The sequence below is a fragment of the Microtus pennsylvanicus genome, chromosome 13, assembly GCF_037038515.1.
Source record: "Microtus pennsylvanicus isolate mMicPen1 chromosome 13, mMicPen1.hap1, whole genome shotgun sequence".
Classification (NCBI taxonomy): Eukaryota; Metazoa; Chordata; class Mammalia; order Rodentia; family Cricetidae; genus Microtus; species Microtus pennsylvanicus.
The window spans coordinates 25,929,866-25,948,351 of NC_134591.1; the positions used below are offsets into that span (position 1 = coordinate 25,929,866).

The 18,486-nt window shown below is 41.7% G+C and overlaps 1 protein-coding gene across 1 annotated transcript in view; it reads left to right on the forward strand.

Moving 5' to 3' along the window:
• Nucleotides 1-18,486, forward strand: part of Focad (focadhesin) — a 289,636-nt gene that overhangs the window by 49,976 nt on the left and 221,174 nt on the right. Inside the window, exon 5 of the mRNA XM_075946771.1 lies at nucleotides 5,600-5,704. Coding sequence (XP_075802886.1) covers nucleotides 5,600-5,704 — 105 coding nt within the window. The remainder of the gene's footprint in view (nucleotides 1-5,599; nucleotides 5,705-18,486) is intronic.

Genomic DNA, 18,486 nt, shown 5'->3' on the forward strand with positions numbered 1-18,486 from the left:
ACGGTCTAGGGCATAAATTCAGGCCCCACCCCTAAACTGCTTGTCTCATTTCTGTATTATGTGTTCGAGGTTACCCCCTTTGAAGAGGAAACTCCAATTGCCCTTTAGGAAATTGGGGATCGATTTAATCTGGCCTCTTTCTGTTGGGTGAGGTCATTGGGTGTGGTAGTTAGGACATACCTCCATCGTCCTATCCTGGGGACCTTGAACATGCTCCAGTGGTTACATTGGTCTAGCAGCAAGATGCAGGGAGGGAAAGAAGTCCTTAACTGTGCATGGATGGAGAAGAGGGAGAAGGTGAGAGTTCCTATCCTCACAAAACCCAGGGAGGGAACCAGGAGAACTGGGGCCAAGGATGTGTTAAAGTCCCTTAGAATCTCTGCTTGGGCTCATAAGAGCCTCCTTCCCACGGGCTCCTCCTCATTTTCCCCTTGGATTTCAGAGGTGGGACTGGAGAGATGAGCTCAGGATCTACTCTTAGGCACTTCCACAGCTGTTGGAGCGGCAGTGTGAGGTTCTTCAGGTGCTTGGTCCTTAGGGAAGTGTCTGTAATATCTCCAGATGACATGACAAATCTTTACCAGAAATTCTGAGCAGTTCAATCCTTTTGTTGTTGCTGCGTATTACTGGAGAAGTTGGGACATCCCGTTTTGGGATTCTAGCTCATTAATAAAGGAATTTAAGAACAGACCCAAAAGAAAGCTTAAGAACAGTTTTATTAGAGTTTCAAAGAAAAACTCCAGGCAAGGCAAGCTGTAAATCTCAGTAGCTGCCAGGAGGAGGAGGCCAGAGAAGAGAAAAAGCCAGGTCAGCCACATGGTGGTCAAGCAGCCACATGCTGGGAGGGGAGTTCCAGAGGAGTGAAAAAGCCCAGAGTATCATAATGAGCGGGCTTAGGCCCTGGACAACATCCAAAAGAAAAGGCAGAAGAAAGTAGAAAAACTGTCCTTTCCTGGGTCAGGACTCAGGTGGGCAGATGCAATCCAGCCACATGATGCTTATATGGACTCCTGGAAAACTTGTCCCCCCTCCCCCCCCTTTTGGCAGGTGCTGATGAAAAGTAGGAAGCATCAGGACTGTGAAGCCCCACCAATGTTAGCTTGAAGGAGTGATTCTCTCAAGGCTTGGTCCTATTTCTCCCTGGGATGTGGAGGAGCTGGGGATGTATGGATTTTAAGCCAATGCCAGTGAAATTAGAACCTTATTTTTAACATGAACAAAAGTTTCTATGCATGCCCCTGCCAAGTGTTTAAAATTATTCTAAAGCTCGTTTTTCCCATGTGATATAGATGGACATCTTTCCATCAGTTTACAGATCTGCTTGAATCATTATTAACAAGTTGAGACTGTCCTGTAATGCTAGGTTTGCCATAGTTCAACTGTTTCCCTACCAGCAAACATGTTTTCTTTCTTTCTTTCTTTCTTTCTTTCTTTCTTTCTTTCTTTCTTTCTTTCTTTCTTTCTTTCTCTCTCTCTCTCTCTCTCTCTCTCTCTCTCTCTCTCTCTCTCTCTCTCCCTCCCTCCCTCCCTCCCTCCCTCCTTCCCTACCTCCCTCCCTCCTTCTTTCCTTCTTTCTTCCCCCCCCTTTATTTCTGTCTTTCTTTTGAAGATAGTTCAATACAGTGTCTTCCTTTGAGTGTATGCAAGGTCTAACAATAGAAGGGTTTCTGGATGCAGACCATATGTGACCAGGGCATCTTCATTTAAAAGTTCTATAGGTACTCTAGCATGGCTTTCCACAAAGGCTGAAGCAGTGTTTGCTTACTGTGAAAGCGTGTATTTTCTCACTCACTCATCTGCACTGGGTGTTATGAATCTTACTCATTGGGATTATGTGGCTATATTCAGTTGTTTTCCTTTTTTATGTATATTAATCTTCTGTCTATCATCTAGGTTATAAATATTTAGTCTCTCACTGTAACTTTGTTTTCCTTAGAATCCTTCTCATAAGTTTCTTCAAACTGATTTTAGTTACATGTTGGTTTCTGTTTATTCTTTTACTGTTTACTATTGTTTGAATACTTATAATCACTTCTTAAAGATATGGTTAAGTTCTTTTTTTATTCATATTGATCCCATACTTTTTATATACCAAATCTTTATTCTGTCTGTTTTTATTAAGTAGGTATAACTTGCATATTGTAAAATCAGCCAGCATTTTAAGATACTGAGTTAGCTGATTTTTCAATCATTACATTTTTATATTAGTTACATTTTCAAGAGCATGCTATCATTATGAATGATCTTTTTCTTCTTCTGTGCTAAGGACTGGAAGACAGGACCTCAGCTTGCTAGGCAAGTGATTATCACAGAGGGGATACTCCTCAGTCCTGTCATGTAGGATGAAGCAGAACGCAATCTTTACTATCTTTTGTAAATTTGCATATTTGGAAGAGTCAGATCCTAGGGAGGCTCTGAGGAGACAAGTGACTCTGAGTCACTTGACTGAGGCTAGACAGTCCCATCAGTTCTCCAGCTGATGATAGAGCAGCTTCAGTCTTATGCTGAAGGGGAGAGTGCTTTCCTGGTGGCCGAGGTTCCTTACAGGCCAGCCCCTTAATTCTGAATAAAATAAATGATGCGGAATTGTAAAGGAGCAGTCTATTTCAAGGTTGTGGGTCTTGAGATTACTCCCTTCAAAGTCAGAGAGATCTGGATATTTAGAGTAGCAATCAAGATTGTCAAAACAATGACATCAGTCCCAATGGTCAGAGTAGTTGAGACCTCCATCATCTAAGGAGGCCTCCAGGAGGTGCAGGCAAACCCTCCTAAGACAGTTAGCATGCGTTTACGCTTTTGTCTTGACCTGTCTCAGGTGGGCTACTCTAAGGCTGTGGCCTGTCAACTTGCAGATATCCACCTTATCAAGAAAAGGGATGGGCCTCGGTCAGCAGCCATGTAACTGTAAATAGCTTTCTTGTGAAGCAGCCAGTGAGGAAACATCTCTGAACCTCTGGAGATCATCCTGCACCTCCCATGGCTGTGTAAAGACAAGAATGCCCTCCCCCCACCCCTGTGTTTTTGTGCTCCCAGCAGACCCTGTGACTGCCCTGTGGAGTCTCTAGACCTGTCCTCACCTGTTCTGTCACCACCAAAGCGGAGGCTCTCAGCTAAAGCTCAGATCCAATCCATTCAACATTTTATTGAAAGGCTTTTGTGGGTCTGTGGCCCTGGCCCTGTTTTTCCCATGCATCCTCAACCCCAAGTGTATATCAAACTGTCTGTGTTAGCATGAAGTATTTCCAGTAGCTTTCTCTTATAAAATATAATATACTATGTACACTATAAATTCTTTTATATACTATAAAATTTTCTCTGTTTCATTTTATTGAGTCACAGTGAGATTAATTGGTCATTTTGTTGAATGAGGTAAAGTACCATGAAATTGAAATAATCATTAAGACCGGGTATGTGAGCATGGCTAATCCTTGACAATCATCCAAGAACATGCATAGAAGACATAATCTTGTGTGTGAGAGAGAGAGTGTGTGTGAGAACAAGCAGGCATGTATGTGAGTGTCCCTGCCTATTCGTGTGCATATGAAAGCCAGGGGTCAATGTTGGTATCTCTTACTCAATTGTCCTCTATGTTTTTTCCCCCACCTTATCCTTTTGAGCGAAGAGTCTTTCACTGAACCCACCTCTTCCCTCTACCCCATCCTAAGTCCTGGCATTGCAGACGTGCACTGCCATGTCCACGTTTGTGGGTTCTCGGTCTCCAAACCAAGGTCCTGGGCTTGCACAACCACTACTTTACCTACTGAGCCCAACGAGAGAAAATCTTTGCTGGAAGGCTTTCATTTAGTGTGGGGGCCTGTCTACAGTAGATTCATACAAGAGATACCCCAGACATGTGTGGTCCCTGTTACAAAGTATTTATCTGTGACTCTTCACTAGCACGGGCATATTAGAGGGTTCCTATGAAAGGAGAAGATGACTATTGAAAATATCGTGGAAAATTCCTCAAGTGGAAGGGAAATGTTGACAGTCCCAGAAGAATCGACTTAGTAACTGAATCTCAGGGGTGTTAGCAGCAGTGCTGTGAAGTGGGACATGAGCTATGCGTCTGAGCTACAGTAGTGCTCAAAATTTTCTGATAGATAGGGGCAGAGGTGGCTCAGTGGTTAGGGGCACTGGCTAGTCTTCCTTGGGGCAAGGCTTGATTCCCAGCATCCCATCAGACGACTCACAATTACCTGTAACTCCAGCTCCAGGGCTTCTAACACCTTTGGCCTCTGCAGTCATGCATACACACAAATAATAAATTTATTTTTTCCTGGTAACCAGATTAAAAAAGTATAAAGAAACTGATAATGCTAATTTTAATACCGAACTTTATGTAACCCCAATATCAAAATCTTGTTTTATGTTTTTTTTTCTGATTTTTCTTTAAAAATTATCTTTATGTGTATGGTGCTTTGCATGCATGATATCTGTGTACCACATGTATTTCTGATGCTCACAGAGGCTAGAAAAGGCAATGGGTCTCTCGAATTGGAATTCCAGATACTATGTGGGTGCTGGGAATCAAACCTGAGTCTTCTGGAAGAGTAGCCAGTGCTCCTAACCATCTCTCCAGCTCCTCATTCTTTCTAATTGAATTTGTTTCCCCCCCTCTTTTTATATTTAAGTCTTTAAATCCAGCATATGTTTTATATGCAGAACATCTGGATTTGGACTAACCACATTACCTGTGTGCCTAGTAGCCAAGTGTGGCCATGGCTGTTAACTGCTGTGGTCTATTATATAGTCAAATCCTTTGCCAGATGGAAGATTTTAAACGCATTAAGACATACAGTTAGTCACAGCTCATGTAAATGCCCGTATCGTGGGAAATGTACATCTTGTCCTGACCCTAAAGTTAGTGTGGATGGTGAGTTCTCTGTTCTGAAGGGTAAATGCCCAGTGACATGTTGGGCACTTAGGAAAAATATTAGCAATCATGATTTTTAAATTTACTTAAAAATTAGTAAATGATTTTATTTCTAAGATTTCATTCTAGTTTGTGAGATATTTTAAAAGGGCACTTTTTGATATATTTGTCCTATTTCTTACAGAATAAGGAAAAACTTTAAGGTATATTCCTCTTTTTATGAATTTTCTTTCAATGGCTTTTGTTTTGCTTTAATTGGTGCCCTGGCCCACTCTTGCATGGTTGATCCACTTCATAAGTCTGGTTATTTTCCATGGTCTGCAGATATTTATAAATGACTTGATCATTTATTCTGGGTAACTGATGTGGTCACTGAGTCGAATTATGTGGGCTAATGTTTGCTTTTTTTGCTGATTGATTTCCCCCAAGTGTGTGTAGGGAGGTGATTGATAGCTGGTTTGAGTCTTTGAGCATGTTTTCCTTTTTCATATGTGGGTCCCGACTGGGCTGAAAAGTGCCCACTGTTCAGTGTGGGTGGCAGACTCCCAGTGGCTCCAGAATGGTGGGTTTGGAGGGAGGTACGGCTCGTTAGAGCCCTTGACTAGTGTGTGTGAGGCTCTGAATCCAATGTTTAGCATCACAAGAAGGAAAGGCAGCAATAAGCACCTGCTTAGCATATTCTTTTTCAGTTTGGGACATTTAGCATATTATTATATTTCTTTACAGGAATATGCCTGGTTTGATAAAAGCCCTTGTGAAATTATTACAAATCCAAGCACTAAAGGAAGGACAAAATGGGGAGAAGGACATTCGGGATATATACACTATCAGGTGAGTCTTCTCTACTGTTGTATTTATTTCATTTTATTTGAACATTACATTTAGTGTGTGCGTGCACACGTATGTGAGTGCATGAGTGTGAGTGTACATGCTTATGAGTCTGCTTGTGTGGGAACGTGCATGATTGTGTGTGTGTGTGTGTGTGTGTGTGTGTGTGTGTGTGCGCGCGCCTTCACAGAAGCTGGAGGATAACCTTTGGGAGTTGTTCTCCCCTACCACTGTGAGCCCAAGAATCAAACTTAGGACATTAGACTTGGCACCATTACTCTATTTCGCTGTTCTTTTCTCTCCCTTTCTATTTAAAGGAACTTTTATATCATCAGCTAGATTAAGAACAAGATGTCATTTCTTAAGAATTATTATGTTTTCATCCAGTAGGATATGCACACAGAAATGGGTCTTCATTTCTCAGGAAGTGACTGTTTCAGAGACACAGGAATGACAGAGTTGAGCACATGCTGAGCACCCCCAGTATGGGTTTCCGGGGACCTTCTTTGGCACAGAGATCTGTTACTCAAAATCGAAGTGACTTTTTTTTTGCTTTAGAATATGTAACTGTCCGTGTGTGTCATCTGGCACTTGCAGGGGGAAGCAGAAGAATCACACTTGGGAACAGAGGAGACCTGTCTCAACGCTAACAACATGCTACTGTTTTCTCCCAGGACTGTGGAAACTGAAGAGCTCACTGAGCAAATGTTTTTAAAGCATGAGTGTCAGGAGCAGGGGTTGGGTAGGGCAGGAAGGCAAGCTTCTTTCCAAGGAAAGTCATAGGACACACTTGTTTGCAAGTGCAGTTACCCAGGTCAGTGTCTAGTGAGGAATCACATTTGCTTTTTCTTTGTCATCTCTAGATTGTGATAGGGTGAGTTGCTATAAAAAGAAAATACAAAGCAGTAAGAACAGAGTGCACTGGGCTGTCATACTCAGTGCGTCCTGGTGACCTCACTTATTACTTGCCAGCTCCCAGGAAGCCCTTTCTTAACAGAAGGGCTTTCTGCAAGGGACCCAGAAGATGTGCGCGATGAGTTCATGTTATCTCAGGAACAAAATTTTCGTATTTCAAAGAATGAAGGCAGGGGACCATAAATAGGGAGTTGGTTTAAGGGTTGGAGTTGGGATGGCTTATGTGGCCTGTAGTGCTTTGAGCACGTGTAGTAGAGTTGACCGTAGGCAGGATCTCTGCGGGTATATCTGAACAGTGTTGCCTGCAAGTTCCGTGTCCTTGTAGTGCTTACTGCTTGATGGCCAGTGACCAGTGTCTGGTCCTGCAATGTTAGTGTTGCCTAGGATCTTTCTTGTTTTTGTGAGTGTATTATCTGTGGCTTCTTAAGCTATTTTTTTAAATGTTAGATTTGTATTTTATTTATTTTTCTAGGCATGCTTCCCAATGTCTTTAAATATATAACAAAATGTGGCACAATATCTCATTAACTTTTTTTTTTTAAAGCCCTGACTGGGTTGGAACTCCAGTGTAGACCTAGCTAGTCTTGAACTTACAGATATCCATTTTCTTCTGCTTCCTAAGTGCTGAGATTAAAGACATTCATCAGCACACCCATCTGCACTGAAAATACTGTAGGAAACAGGTTTACAGCGCAAGTTTTACAAATGGTTTTATTTTTCTTCCACCATTACCCTCTCCTCCCTTTCCTCTTTTTCCTTGTTCCTTTCCCCCTTTTCCTTCTTTCTTTTAGCATGATAGCAGTGCAAGCCGAGCTTGCAATTTCTTTTTTATCTATTACCCTGAGCAGAATTGATTCTGAAGAGTTGGTGAGTCGATCCTAGTATTTCTGGAGAGGCACTTGCAAACTCCATCTTTAAAAGAAATTCAAAATTTACTCCTAAATTTCTGGGATAGAAAATAATTTCATGTTATTGTTGTTCCATTATTTACTCATTTTTCTATAGAGAAACTCCTAAGGTTTTTAATTATCCCGTATGACAGTTTTATTGGGATATAATTCACAGACTACGTGAGGGATACACTTGAAGTATACAGTTCAGTGGTTTTCGTTCACAGTTATGCAATTATCACCGTAGTCAAATTTAGAACATTTCTTCCTCCCCCAAAGACATTCCTCACCCCATTAGTAGTCAGTTTATATTTCCCTCCTACCCAGGAGAGCATTTCAGATCTTTGGTTCTCCATATTGCCTGCTCATTAGAACCACCTGGGCATGCTTCAAAAGAAACAAACGTAGCACCATCCAAATACTTCACCAGGCCAGAGTCTCTGCTAGGAGCCCTATGCGTTTTTAAGTACTCCCAGGTGGGTCTGGTTCTCGGTGAGTACGTGGGGCAGCAGGCTGCGGACTGGTGTGTACACTACTTAGCCCTGGGCCCTGCTTAAGTCTAAGGTGGACGCCAGAGATCTGACAAGCACCCAGGTGATACTGTTGCTGCTTGTGCTCCCGCCCACTGTCACCAAGTAGCAGAGTCACTGTAGCATGAGCAGCACCTGGAAACTTGTTAGGAGGCATCTGCTCGGGCTGCACTGTAGGCTGCCTGAATCTGAGTCTACATTTTGGAAGATTTTTGTAGGTAGCTCACGGACTCATTAATGTTTAAGAAGCACAAGTTTAGATGACGGCGATGTGAACCATTCTGCGCTACTGAAACAGTATGGTTATTCTTATTCTCATACTGGTTGTCCTTACTGTGTGACTGACTTCACTCATCCGCCTTGCCTCACCTCTGTCTCTTCTGTAATTCACTCTGTCTTACAACTTGTTCTCAACGTAGTCTTATTTTCTCAAGGCAGTAGGTATAAGGTGTGGCTAGGGAGCCCAGTTTAAGGCACTAAAGATGAATGGGTATGTAAGGTTTGCCTTCAAATAGCGTGGCACACTAAGAGGTCCAGAATCAATCATCTGAGTTGGTAATGTTTATGGAGAGCCCTTCTGTGAATGGCTGTTTGGCATTATAAATCTGTAGAGTGTAATCGAGTGTATTAGAGCCTGAAGTTCCCCCAGAGGGGATTGCGGATGGCAGGAGCAGAGGAAAGGTAAGACTGGAGTGCAGATTCCCCTCGAGAGAGCTGTGATTACCTGAGCCAAGCATAAAATTGTCATGCTGCTTCGGAGCCTTCTCTGCTACGTGCTGGTTAGCAGTATCAACCAGCCTTGCAGAGGCAGCTGGTGAGCTTGATAGAAGACATGAGACTTGATATCGACTCAGAACTTCAGTGAAGGCACAGGATTAATATAAAACCATAGTATGGCATATAATTGACATTTTGAGTGTAAAGCTAATCTGTATTTTTCATGATATTAAGGATTTTGCAACTTTGTAGCTGTGTTTTAAAAATGTTTGCTTTTTTTTTGTTCAAATGGCTGGTTTATTTGAATCATAATGACACAGAATATGTGGTCATTTTAACAGGTCTGTGGAATGGCTTATAGCATGCAGGTGTGGGGGAGAATATGTGAGGACCAGGACCCCAGTGAAGCTGATCTTTCTGTTGGGCTCAGCGCTCAGTGGTTCTCAAAGTCTATACACATAAAGAAGACTTGAGAGATGCTTAGAACCATGGCTGCTCCCGAGTTGCTTGTCAAAGAGTCTCATTCATTCCATAGTTTTCAGTGACTTGGGAGTCAGCAATTTCATCCAGTTCCTTCCTGATACGGATGTAGGTCATTTTGTATCTCACACTTAGAAAGTCTTCCTTCAGCCCCCAAGAACTTGATGGCACCACATACGGGCTACCAAGGCCCAGAAAGTTTAGGATAGAGGGTATCTTGAGTGGCTTAGCCCCACCTCCTTTCTTTAGTATGACATGTATGCTCCTCAGCTTCAAGGAACCAAGTTTGTCTTACCATATTAGTCATGTACAGTGGAGAGGCTGGGAGCAGAGCTATAGGATGATCCTAAAGAAAAACCAAGCCAAAGAGTAAGCAGATGCAGAGAGAGAGAGAGAGAGAGAGAGAGAGAGAGAGAGAGAGAGAGAGAGAGAGCGAGCGAGAGAGAAAACGTAACGGGTCCTAGATCCATTCAGTGACTTAATACCATGTCTCTAATGCATGCTAGTGTCTTCACGGTCAGATGGTGGGTGGGTGGTTGTGGGAGCAGGAGAGGAAGAGAGTCTTAAATACCCTCTTAGAAACCCACACAGATTGTCAGGGCTTCCTATGCTTAAGGAGTTTATCCTCAGAGTTTTCCATATGTGGTTTTGCAACCTGGGCCTGAAGCACACACTCACTGCCTTGGAATTTGAGTACAGTTGATTACTGACTGTGCCTCGAGCAGCCCTTCTCAACCTGTGGGTCACAACCCTGTGGAGTTGCATGTCAGAGATCCTGCATTTCAGATATTTCCATTATAATTCATAACAGTAGCAAAGTTATAGTTGTGCAGTATCCTCGAAATAATTTTAGGGTTGGGGGTCACCACAACATGAGGAACTTTATTAAAGGGTGTCAGCATTAGAAAGGCTGAGAACTGGTTTAGAGAAGGAGCTGAATTGTTGGTGTTGTGAGTAAAGTTGATCTTGCTCCGCCTAAAGTGTCCTTGTTGAGTTTCATGGCTTACTCAAGACTGAGACAATGGGGATGTTCTATCAGGAACCCACCAAGGCCAGCTGGCCTGGGTCTGAAAAAGCCTGGGATAAAACTAGACTTGCTGAACATAGCGGACAATGAGGACTACTGAGAACTCAAGAACAATGGCAATGGGTTTTTGATCCTACTGCACGTACTGGCTTTGTGGGAGCCTAGGCAGTTTGGATGCTCACCTTACTAGACCTTGATGGAGGTGGGTGGTCCTTGGACTTCCCACAGGGCAGGGAACCCTGATTGCTCTTTGGGCTGAAGAGGGAGGGGGACTTGATTGGGGGAGGGGGAGGGAAATGGGAGGCGGTGGCGGGGAGGAGGCAGAAATCTTTAATAAATAAATAAATAAATAAAAAGATTAGACGGCTACATTTTAACAGGACTGCAAACGTTACCTTTGAGGATGGGGGTAACTGGGAGAAAGAGGAAATACATTTTGTTCTTGCAATTAATTAGCTCAGGAGCCCTAAACAAGTACGAAATGCCAAGTGTGTGTCTCATCTGCAGCTGTGCAATAGAGCCCTCTAAGGAACTTCTCAATATACCTGTGACTGAGCACAGCTTCGAATGCCTGTGGGCCAGCCAGAGGCCCTGGGCTTTTCAGTTTCCCATGTAAGCCCCGTGAGAAGGTCTTGTGGGGAATTGCTAGCCTATGGTTCCAAGGAAGTGACAGGGATGCATTGTCAGACCTTCAAATCTTTTAATAAGTGGAAGGATTCTGTGTGAATTTTTCTGATTAAATGCTGGCAGCCAATCCCAGTTTTTTAGTATGAGGTTGGCAGACACAACACGTCTGCTCACAGGATACAGTCTGTGGGCAGCGAAGTTTATGACCTGCTTTAGGGACTTAAAAATGTTTTCCGTAACGTTAGAAATGCTTTTCTGCTTATAAACAAATTTTAAACTAATTAACATATTTTTCATTTTCTTGCTATTAAGACATCTTTTAGTTTAGACTTTCTTTTCCCTTTGTTGGGTCTAAATTGTTGGCTGCAAGCGTGAATATCTAATTTTTATTATTTGCCAATTATTAGAGGCTAGTTTTCTCATTTGCTTTGTAATGTGCTATTTCCATAAAGTTTCATCGTGTGCTTTGCTTTTAAAATTTTCTCTGCATATTCATATTATGGCAATCTTTTTACGGTCTCTCTGCTCTCAGCAAAAGTGAGGAAATAGCTGTGAATTCATGAGCAGTGACTGCTTGTTCCAGAATTTGTGCTTTATTCTGATGTGCCAGACAGTGGCTGACATGCACAAATATCAAATGTTCAGAGCCCCGTTCGTGGGAAGCTGTGCTTTCTGGAGTGAGGGAATATTTAATGACTTGGCAGATGGCTATTCTGAAGTAGGCGATGAGGTCAGTAGCCGAGGATGGTTGGACCTGAGCGGATTGAAACTCTGCACCCTGCATGTGTGTTTAGTCCTCCATTTGTAGTCTTCATGGGGTTGATAGTTAAGGATTTAAGCATCCTAAAGGCTGAGCTACTTTGTAACTCATATTGATTCTCTGATTGAAGTCAGACTTATCCCTTAGGGTAATCGACTATAGAAAAGTCAGACAGGTACAAAAATATTAATATGCACTTACAGAAACTGCTTTGTGGTGGTGGGTGTCAAAATTTTGGTATCTTTTTTTCTAAGCATGTAACTTTTGGCATCTCTTCTTACTGTGTATTTTGAAGGAAGACATGCACCAGTGACTTGAATAGTTCAAACAATTTCTCCAATGCAGACACTGTGCCATGTGAGAACTCCATGTGCTGGAGGGGCCCAAGGAAGGCTGAATAGCGGCTGCTTAGTGCTCAGGGGATGGAGAGGTGGGCACGAGTAAGGTCATAACAAACGAAGACTTTTGAGTTTCATTTGAAGAGTAGTAGGAATTCATTTGTCCATTTTTTAAAAATATATGGGTATCGTTTAGGATTTCATGTTATGTTTAGTTGTCACTTAAAAAATTCTTTTGAAAGATGGAACTCTTTCTCACCCTTTCTGTGTCTTTTATGGGATTGGCATTTTTTTTTTTTGATGTTTTTCGAGACAGGGTTTCTCTGTAGTTTTTGGTGCCTGTCCTGGAACTAGCTCTTGTAGACCAGGCTGGCCTCGAACTCACAGAGATCCGCCTGCCTCTGCCTCCCGAGTGCTGGGATTAAAGGCGTGCGCCACCACCGCCCGGCTGGGATTGGCATTTTTGAATTTCATAAACAATGCCGTGTGTCTCCGAGGAGCACACACCTGGCACCAGTGATAGTCATCCTGCTGTTCATTGGGTTTAATTTTGATCACCTTGCCACTCTCTGGTCACTTCCTGTCTGTCATAACTAAGGAGAAATCTGTGCTGGAGACACTGAGGCTACGCAGAACCCTGCTTCATATTCCTAACCCCAGGGTTCATTGTGATGGCTTCAAAATAGTGACCCTCACCTCACTCCCCAGTAAATCACATTGCTAGTGGCAAAGGGACACCCGGGATGGTTTTAGAAGAGAAGATGACAAGTTATGAGGAACAGATGAGATTTTTAACTTGGAATTAGTTTTTCAGGGAAATGCCCCTTAATGCATTTATTATACTAATGTACTTTACACAATACACAGCTGTTTCTAAAATAAAAATGCTAACACTTTAAAATAGTATATGGTTGTTGGTGTCTATTGTAATTTTGTTTAAGACAATATTACCATTTAACTTGGCAGATGTGGAACTCGTTATGTAGAACAAGTTGGCCTTGAATTTAGAGGTTCATCTGCCTCTCTTTACCTACCAAGTGCTGGATCTAAAGGTGTGCATCATCTAGTTCTCTCTCTGTGTGAGTGCAGGCATGTGGAGGCAGGTTCTCTCTCTTTTGTTTTTCTTTTTCATTTTCTTTCTTTTTTTTTTTTTTTGATACAGGGTTTCTCTGTGTAGCTTTGGCGCCTCCCAAGTGCTGGGATTAAAGGCGTGTGCTACCAATGCCCTCCTGAAGCTGGTTCTCTGGTGGTTTACTGATGCTTGCACCAAACTAGCTTGTGGACGCTTATGAGCATCTGGTGCTTCTGTATCTACTGTGTCTCTAAAATCTGTAATCCCTGGGGATTACAGATTCATGCTCCTGTGTACAGCTTCGCATTGGTTCTGGGATCTGAACTCAGGTCCTAAGGCATGTGCTGTACAAACTGAGTCATCTTTCTAGCCCCTAAGTTTAGAGTTTTTAACTTAAATTTCATTGTTGTTATTGGAGACTGGTTCTGGCTATGTGGCCCAGGCTGGTTTGGGGTTTGTGTTCTCTTCCTCATGCTGCAGAGTACTGGGGTTCCAGGCATATGCCATCACAGCTGACTGACATTTAGAAGATTGTTTAGTGCTTCTTGTTTTACTGAGATGTAATTTATATGCCATAAAATTCTTTTCAGTTGTATGAGTCAGTGGTCTTTATTAAAGTCAGGAAATTTTATTTCAGATTATTTTATCATCTCCAAAGGAATCCCATATACAAGATCAGTTCTCTCTCCCACCCCCAGAAAGCATTATTTGGCTTGCACATTCTATGTACCGAATTTCATGTGATGAAACAATACAACATGAGGTCTTGTATATTTGACTTCTTGGTATAATATTTTCAAGGTTTCATCTGTGTTGTAGCGTGTACCAGTGCTTCATCCCCAAATACATGTGTATACAACCTTTTATTATCTCAGAATTTCTTGTTAGGTTTACTAGGAAGAGAGCTTTTAGTGTTTGACTTTTACATTTATCCTGAAGGTAATTACTTAAAAAAGTCATTCGAAATAAACCTTAGTTTTTATTCCTGGTGCAGGTATCAGGTAGCCATTATTGTGGGTGAGAACATACCATGTGTAATCTGTTTTTGGGGAAAATGGTGTTTTCTTCTGAAAACAGGTTAGCCAAGCTAAATGTAGCAGGTACTCTAGGTCTATGGTTCACTCACCATTGGAGAATTATTATCAGGATCTTCTTTAAGAGACGTTTCCAATTTTGTACTCTGACCTAGGAATGTGTGAACATAGTTTAAATTTTCTTCTTTTCAGTTAAAAAGGCTTATTGAAATCTTTAAGTAAGGACCAGAAGGAGGAAGATGAGGGGGAGTGTCAAGGTCACTTCTGCCCCTGGATGTGCTCAGCGGGGCTAAGTAAAAGACAAGAGCTAGCCAGGGCCGTACTAGGTGATCGTGGACAGCAATGCCTGGCAGCGTTATTGGCCTTCTCTGCAGTCTGATTTTTTCTGTCTACATGAATGTTTTACTTCTTACTTCATTCTTTTCTCTCTTCCAGCTATGACTGTCTTTGTTTCCGATTTTCATTGATGATTCTAATCATGTGGGGTTTGAGTTGTGATTGGCATTCATACCTGAAGAATAAGCTTATATGTATATACATCTTCAGCTAGCAGTGGCCCCTAGAAAATGTGCAAAAAATTTTAAATCTAGATACTGATATAAAAACTGTCATCATATTTTCAAGAACATGTCTAAAGCCACGAAAATAATTCCATTTTTCCTTTTTAGCTTATGTATTGTAAATCATAGTGGCATGTAACTGAATATAAGAAAAGTCTTAGATCCTTAAGTACCAGTGTCTTCACCTTCTTCTTAGAAGATAACTTTGCATTAAAAGTCTGGTTCTCATAACAGCCATCCCAAGTAAGGAAGAGTGTGAGGGCAGCACCATAGCAAGAACATTACTTAATAAAAATCTTATATACGCCCTACCTGCCTGACAGACCTAAGAAAAGATATAATCAGTCAAAAATTTCTACATTAGAGCACTTTTGCTCCAGTGGTTTTCTGTGGAGTTCTTGTGGGAAGCACACACATACATTTGTTTTCAAATTATGTTATACAGTGGTTTATTATTACTCTTAATTTATCTTTTTGATTTATTTGTATAGTGATATCTATGTTGTAATTCTCGTAACATTTTCCCATCATGCGTCTTTAAACTTATCCGCAGGGATTTAAAAACGTGTCTCGCTTCTCGCCAGCACTCTCCCATCAAAATTCCAAGCAGGTAGAGAAATGCTTTTAAAATGCATATTTGATGGAGCAAGTGCTGTGCAGTGCTCTGAACGCACCAGGGTCAAGCTGCAGACATGGAAATGCATGGCGACTTGCAGGCATTGTTTCTCACACAGAAAAGGCGCTCTGTGCCAGTCACTGAATCGACGATGTAAATCAAATCATAGGTTTCTGATTCTCGGAGATGAGGCAAAAGGTTGAGGTCACCTAAAGGTTATAGATAACTTTTGCTTCCTGATTTAGCTGCCACACAGCTAATTTTTTTTATTCTCTCATTTCTATTAAGATTGATGCATTTATTCTTGAAAAGGTGACTACGGGTTGCATACCTTATTTTATCATGCATCTGTGATAGTCTGGTGGAACCTTGCATACATCATCCTTCTTTCCTGCTGCTCCGTAATTTCAGATGCATGCACTCCTCTCCACTGTCAGTAATACTAGTCAAAGGTGGGGAGCAATGGAATATTTACATCCACGCCTGCATGCTTCTTTGTGGTCTCTATATTCTGCTTCTGACTGGTATTGACTCTGGAACAAAACTGACTTTTCATAATCTACTTTATTCTTTCATTTGTGACTATATGAATAAAGCAATCTGAGTTTTTAAAAGATAACGTGGGAGGCATGTTTGGTATGTGTATATGTAACTACACTTATTGTAGAAGTGCATTTTGTACACAGTGGAGAACAAAAAAGATTAAGAGAGAGACGTAACTTTTAGGCTGACTCTGTTCTCACTCATAAATTTTCCCTGGCTAGTGTTGATGGGACTCTTTTGTTTGTTAGGTATTATGTTACATGCTTTACTTAGAATATCAGTTAAAACGCTTGCATGTCACAAATTAAGGAAAGTGCCAAAGAATGTTCAACAAATTGGCTCATGTGGCATGCCAAAGTAAAACCAAGGCACAGTAAGAGATTTACAGACACCGGAAGCCAATGGAGGGTGACCTGGCTGTCTTATTTGTATTGATTTTAATCTTTAGAAATGATGTTATCCTCCTTTAAGGAGAAAGCAGATCTATAGGCTATCTCAGGAGCTAGGAAATTCTGATTTAATCATTTCTCCTTTTGGACACAGCGCTTTACTTTCCTTGGAAGCAGACAATGCATGATGTTATTTTTTCTGAGTTAAAATAGATGAGGCCGTATGTTTAGCAGACATTGGCCTTAGAGCCATTCAGGCTTTCCATAGAATTACTTGTTGGAGCACCATTTTTGTGGCTTGCTGCCTTTGCAGGGGTTTATTGCATTTATGTATGCAGACTTTTCTATCCTGCCAGCCGTTCCCCAAATAACAACACAGAGACGTATTATTAATTATAAATGCTCGGCTGATAGCTTAAGCGTGTCTCCAGCCATCTCTTACAATTTAAATGAACCCATTTTTATTAATCTATGTGTTTGTTGCTCTGAACTCCTTTTACCTCATCTATGAATTCTCAGATTCTGCCCTTCTTTTCCCCAGCGTCCTCCTAGTCTGGCTCTCCTGTCCAGCTTCAGCTATAGGCCAGTCAGCTCTTTATTAACAATGAGAGTAACACATATTTACAGTGTACAAAATTGTTCCATAGCACATATACTCCTGTGCATCCTCTGCTTAGGATTCAGTGTTCATATGGGTTATGCAGCCCCAGCTCTGTTTGCTGTCTAGCCTGAGCTCATTTTACAGATGAGGAAACTTTGGTCAAGAGAGGTTAATTCTCTTGCCTGGGATTCCATGCTTTGCTGGAGAATGTAAATTTGGAGGTGGACATGTAGCTCAATTGTTAGAGTTCTTGCTTAGTAAGTATAGGCCCTGGGTTTGATCTGCATAAACTGGGCATGGTGGTGGATATCTGTGATCCCAGCACTAGGGAGGAAGAGGCAGGCTATGTAATGAGTTGGAATCCAGTCTTGGCTACATGAGACTCTGTCTCAATATATATATATAATTGATAATTCTGTGCTCTCTGTTCCCATGGCTACATCCTCTCCAGTTTTAGTTTTATTTGAGTTAGGGATATGGCTAGGTAATAGAAAAAGAGTCCAAAGGTGCTGCTGTGTGATTATGACTTATAGAAAAACCACGACAGTGATGACAGTGATGATGATCTAATGACAAGATGATCGAATTAATGAATCATTTATTTTAAGGAAAGAGGGTTTATTTTGGTTCAGAGTTCCAGTTCCAGCTCATGATGATAGAGATCTCATGATAGCAGGAAACAACGTGAGGCTGCCATAGTCAGAAGGTAGACAGATACCTGTGCTCAGTGCATGTGCTCTCTCTCTCTCTTTGAAAACCTTTTATTTTTTTTATTTCCTACATCCAAACAGTGTGTTTTGATCATACCCATCTGTAATCCTTCCTACTCCTTTCTGCCACCCTAAGCCATCAATATTCCCACTTCCTTTTCCCTCCCTTTCTTCCCTCCCTCCCTTCCTTCCTAAACCTCAGAACTCACTGAGTCCAGTTAGTGGTGATCTTGTGGCTTCATCTTGTGCAGACAACCATAGATGTAGTGGATTCATGAAGCAGGGACCATGTTCTGGCAGAAGACATTTCACAACATTCCTCTTTATCTTCCAGCTCTGAAATTCCTTCTGTTCCCCCTTCATGGGTCAGGTTGATCTAGATGTCTAATTTAGAGCTGAGCACCCGGTAGTTACTTCTTTAAATGGTAGTTACCTTGACCAGTTGAGTCTCTATTAACTGCTGACCACCACAGAGAGAAACTCCCTTGGCCAAAGTTGAGGACAGCACTAAACTGTATGTACAAACATGAATATTTAGAAGGTAGTTCGGCAACTTGTTGGGCTTAGAAAGATAATAGTAATAGGTTCTTGCTTACGATCTTTGATCTCTGAACCATGGGCCTTTGATCAGATTTATAGTGCTAGGCATAAATTCTCTCCTGTGGAATAAGCCTCAAATATAACCCAGTAGCAATTGGTTATCCCCCAAAACCTTTTAGGCATATTTTGCCTGGCAGGTCTGTTGTAATATGAGCGGGCTGCGTCCCGCCACCTGGCTAGCTTTACACCCCAAATAATTACACGGAAACTATATTCTTTTAAACACTGCTTGGCCCATTAGTTCCAGCCTCTTAACCCATTTCTAATAATCTGTGTAGCCCACGAGGTGGCTTACTAGGGAAGATCTTAACCTGCGTCTGTCTGGAGTGGGAGAACCATGGCGACTCCTTGACTCAGCTTCTTTCTCCCAGCATTC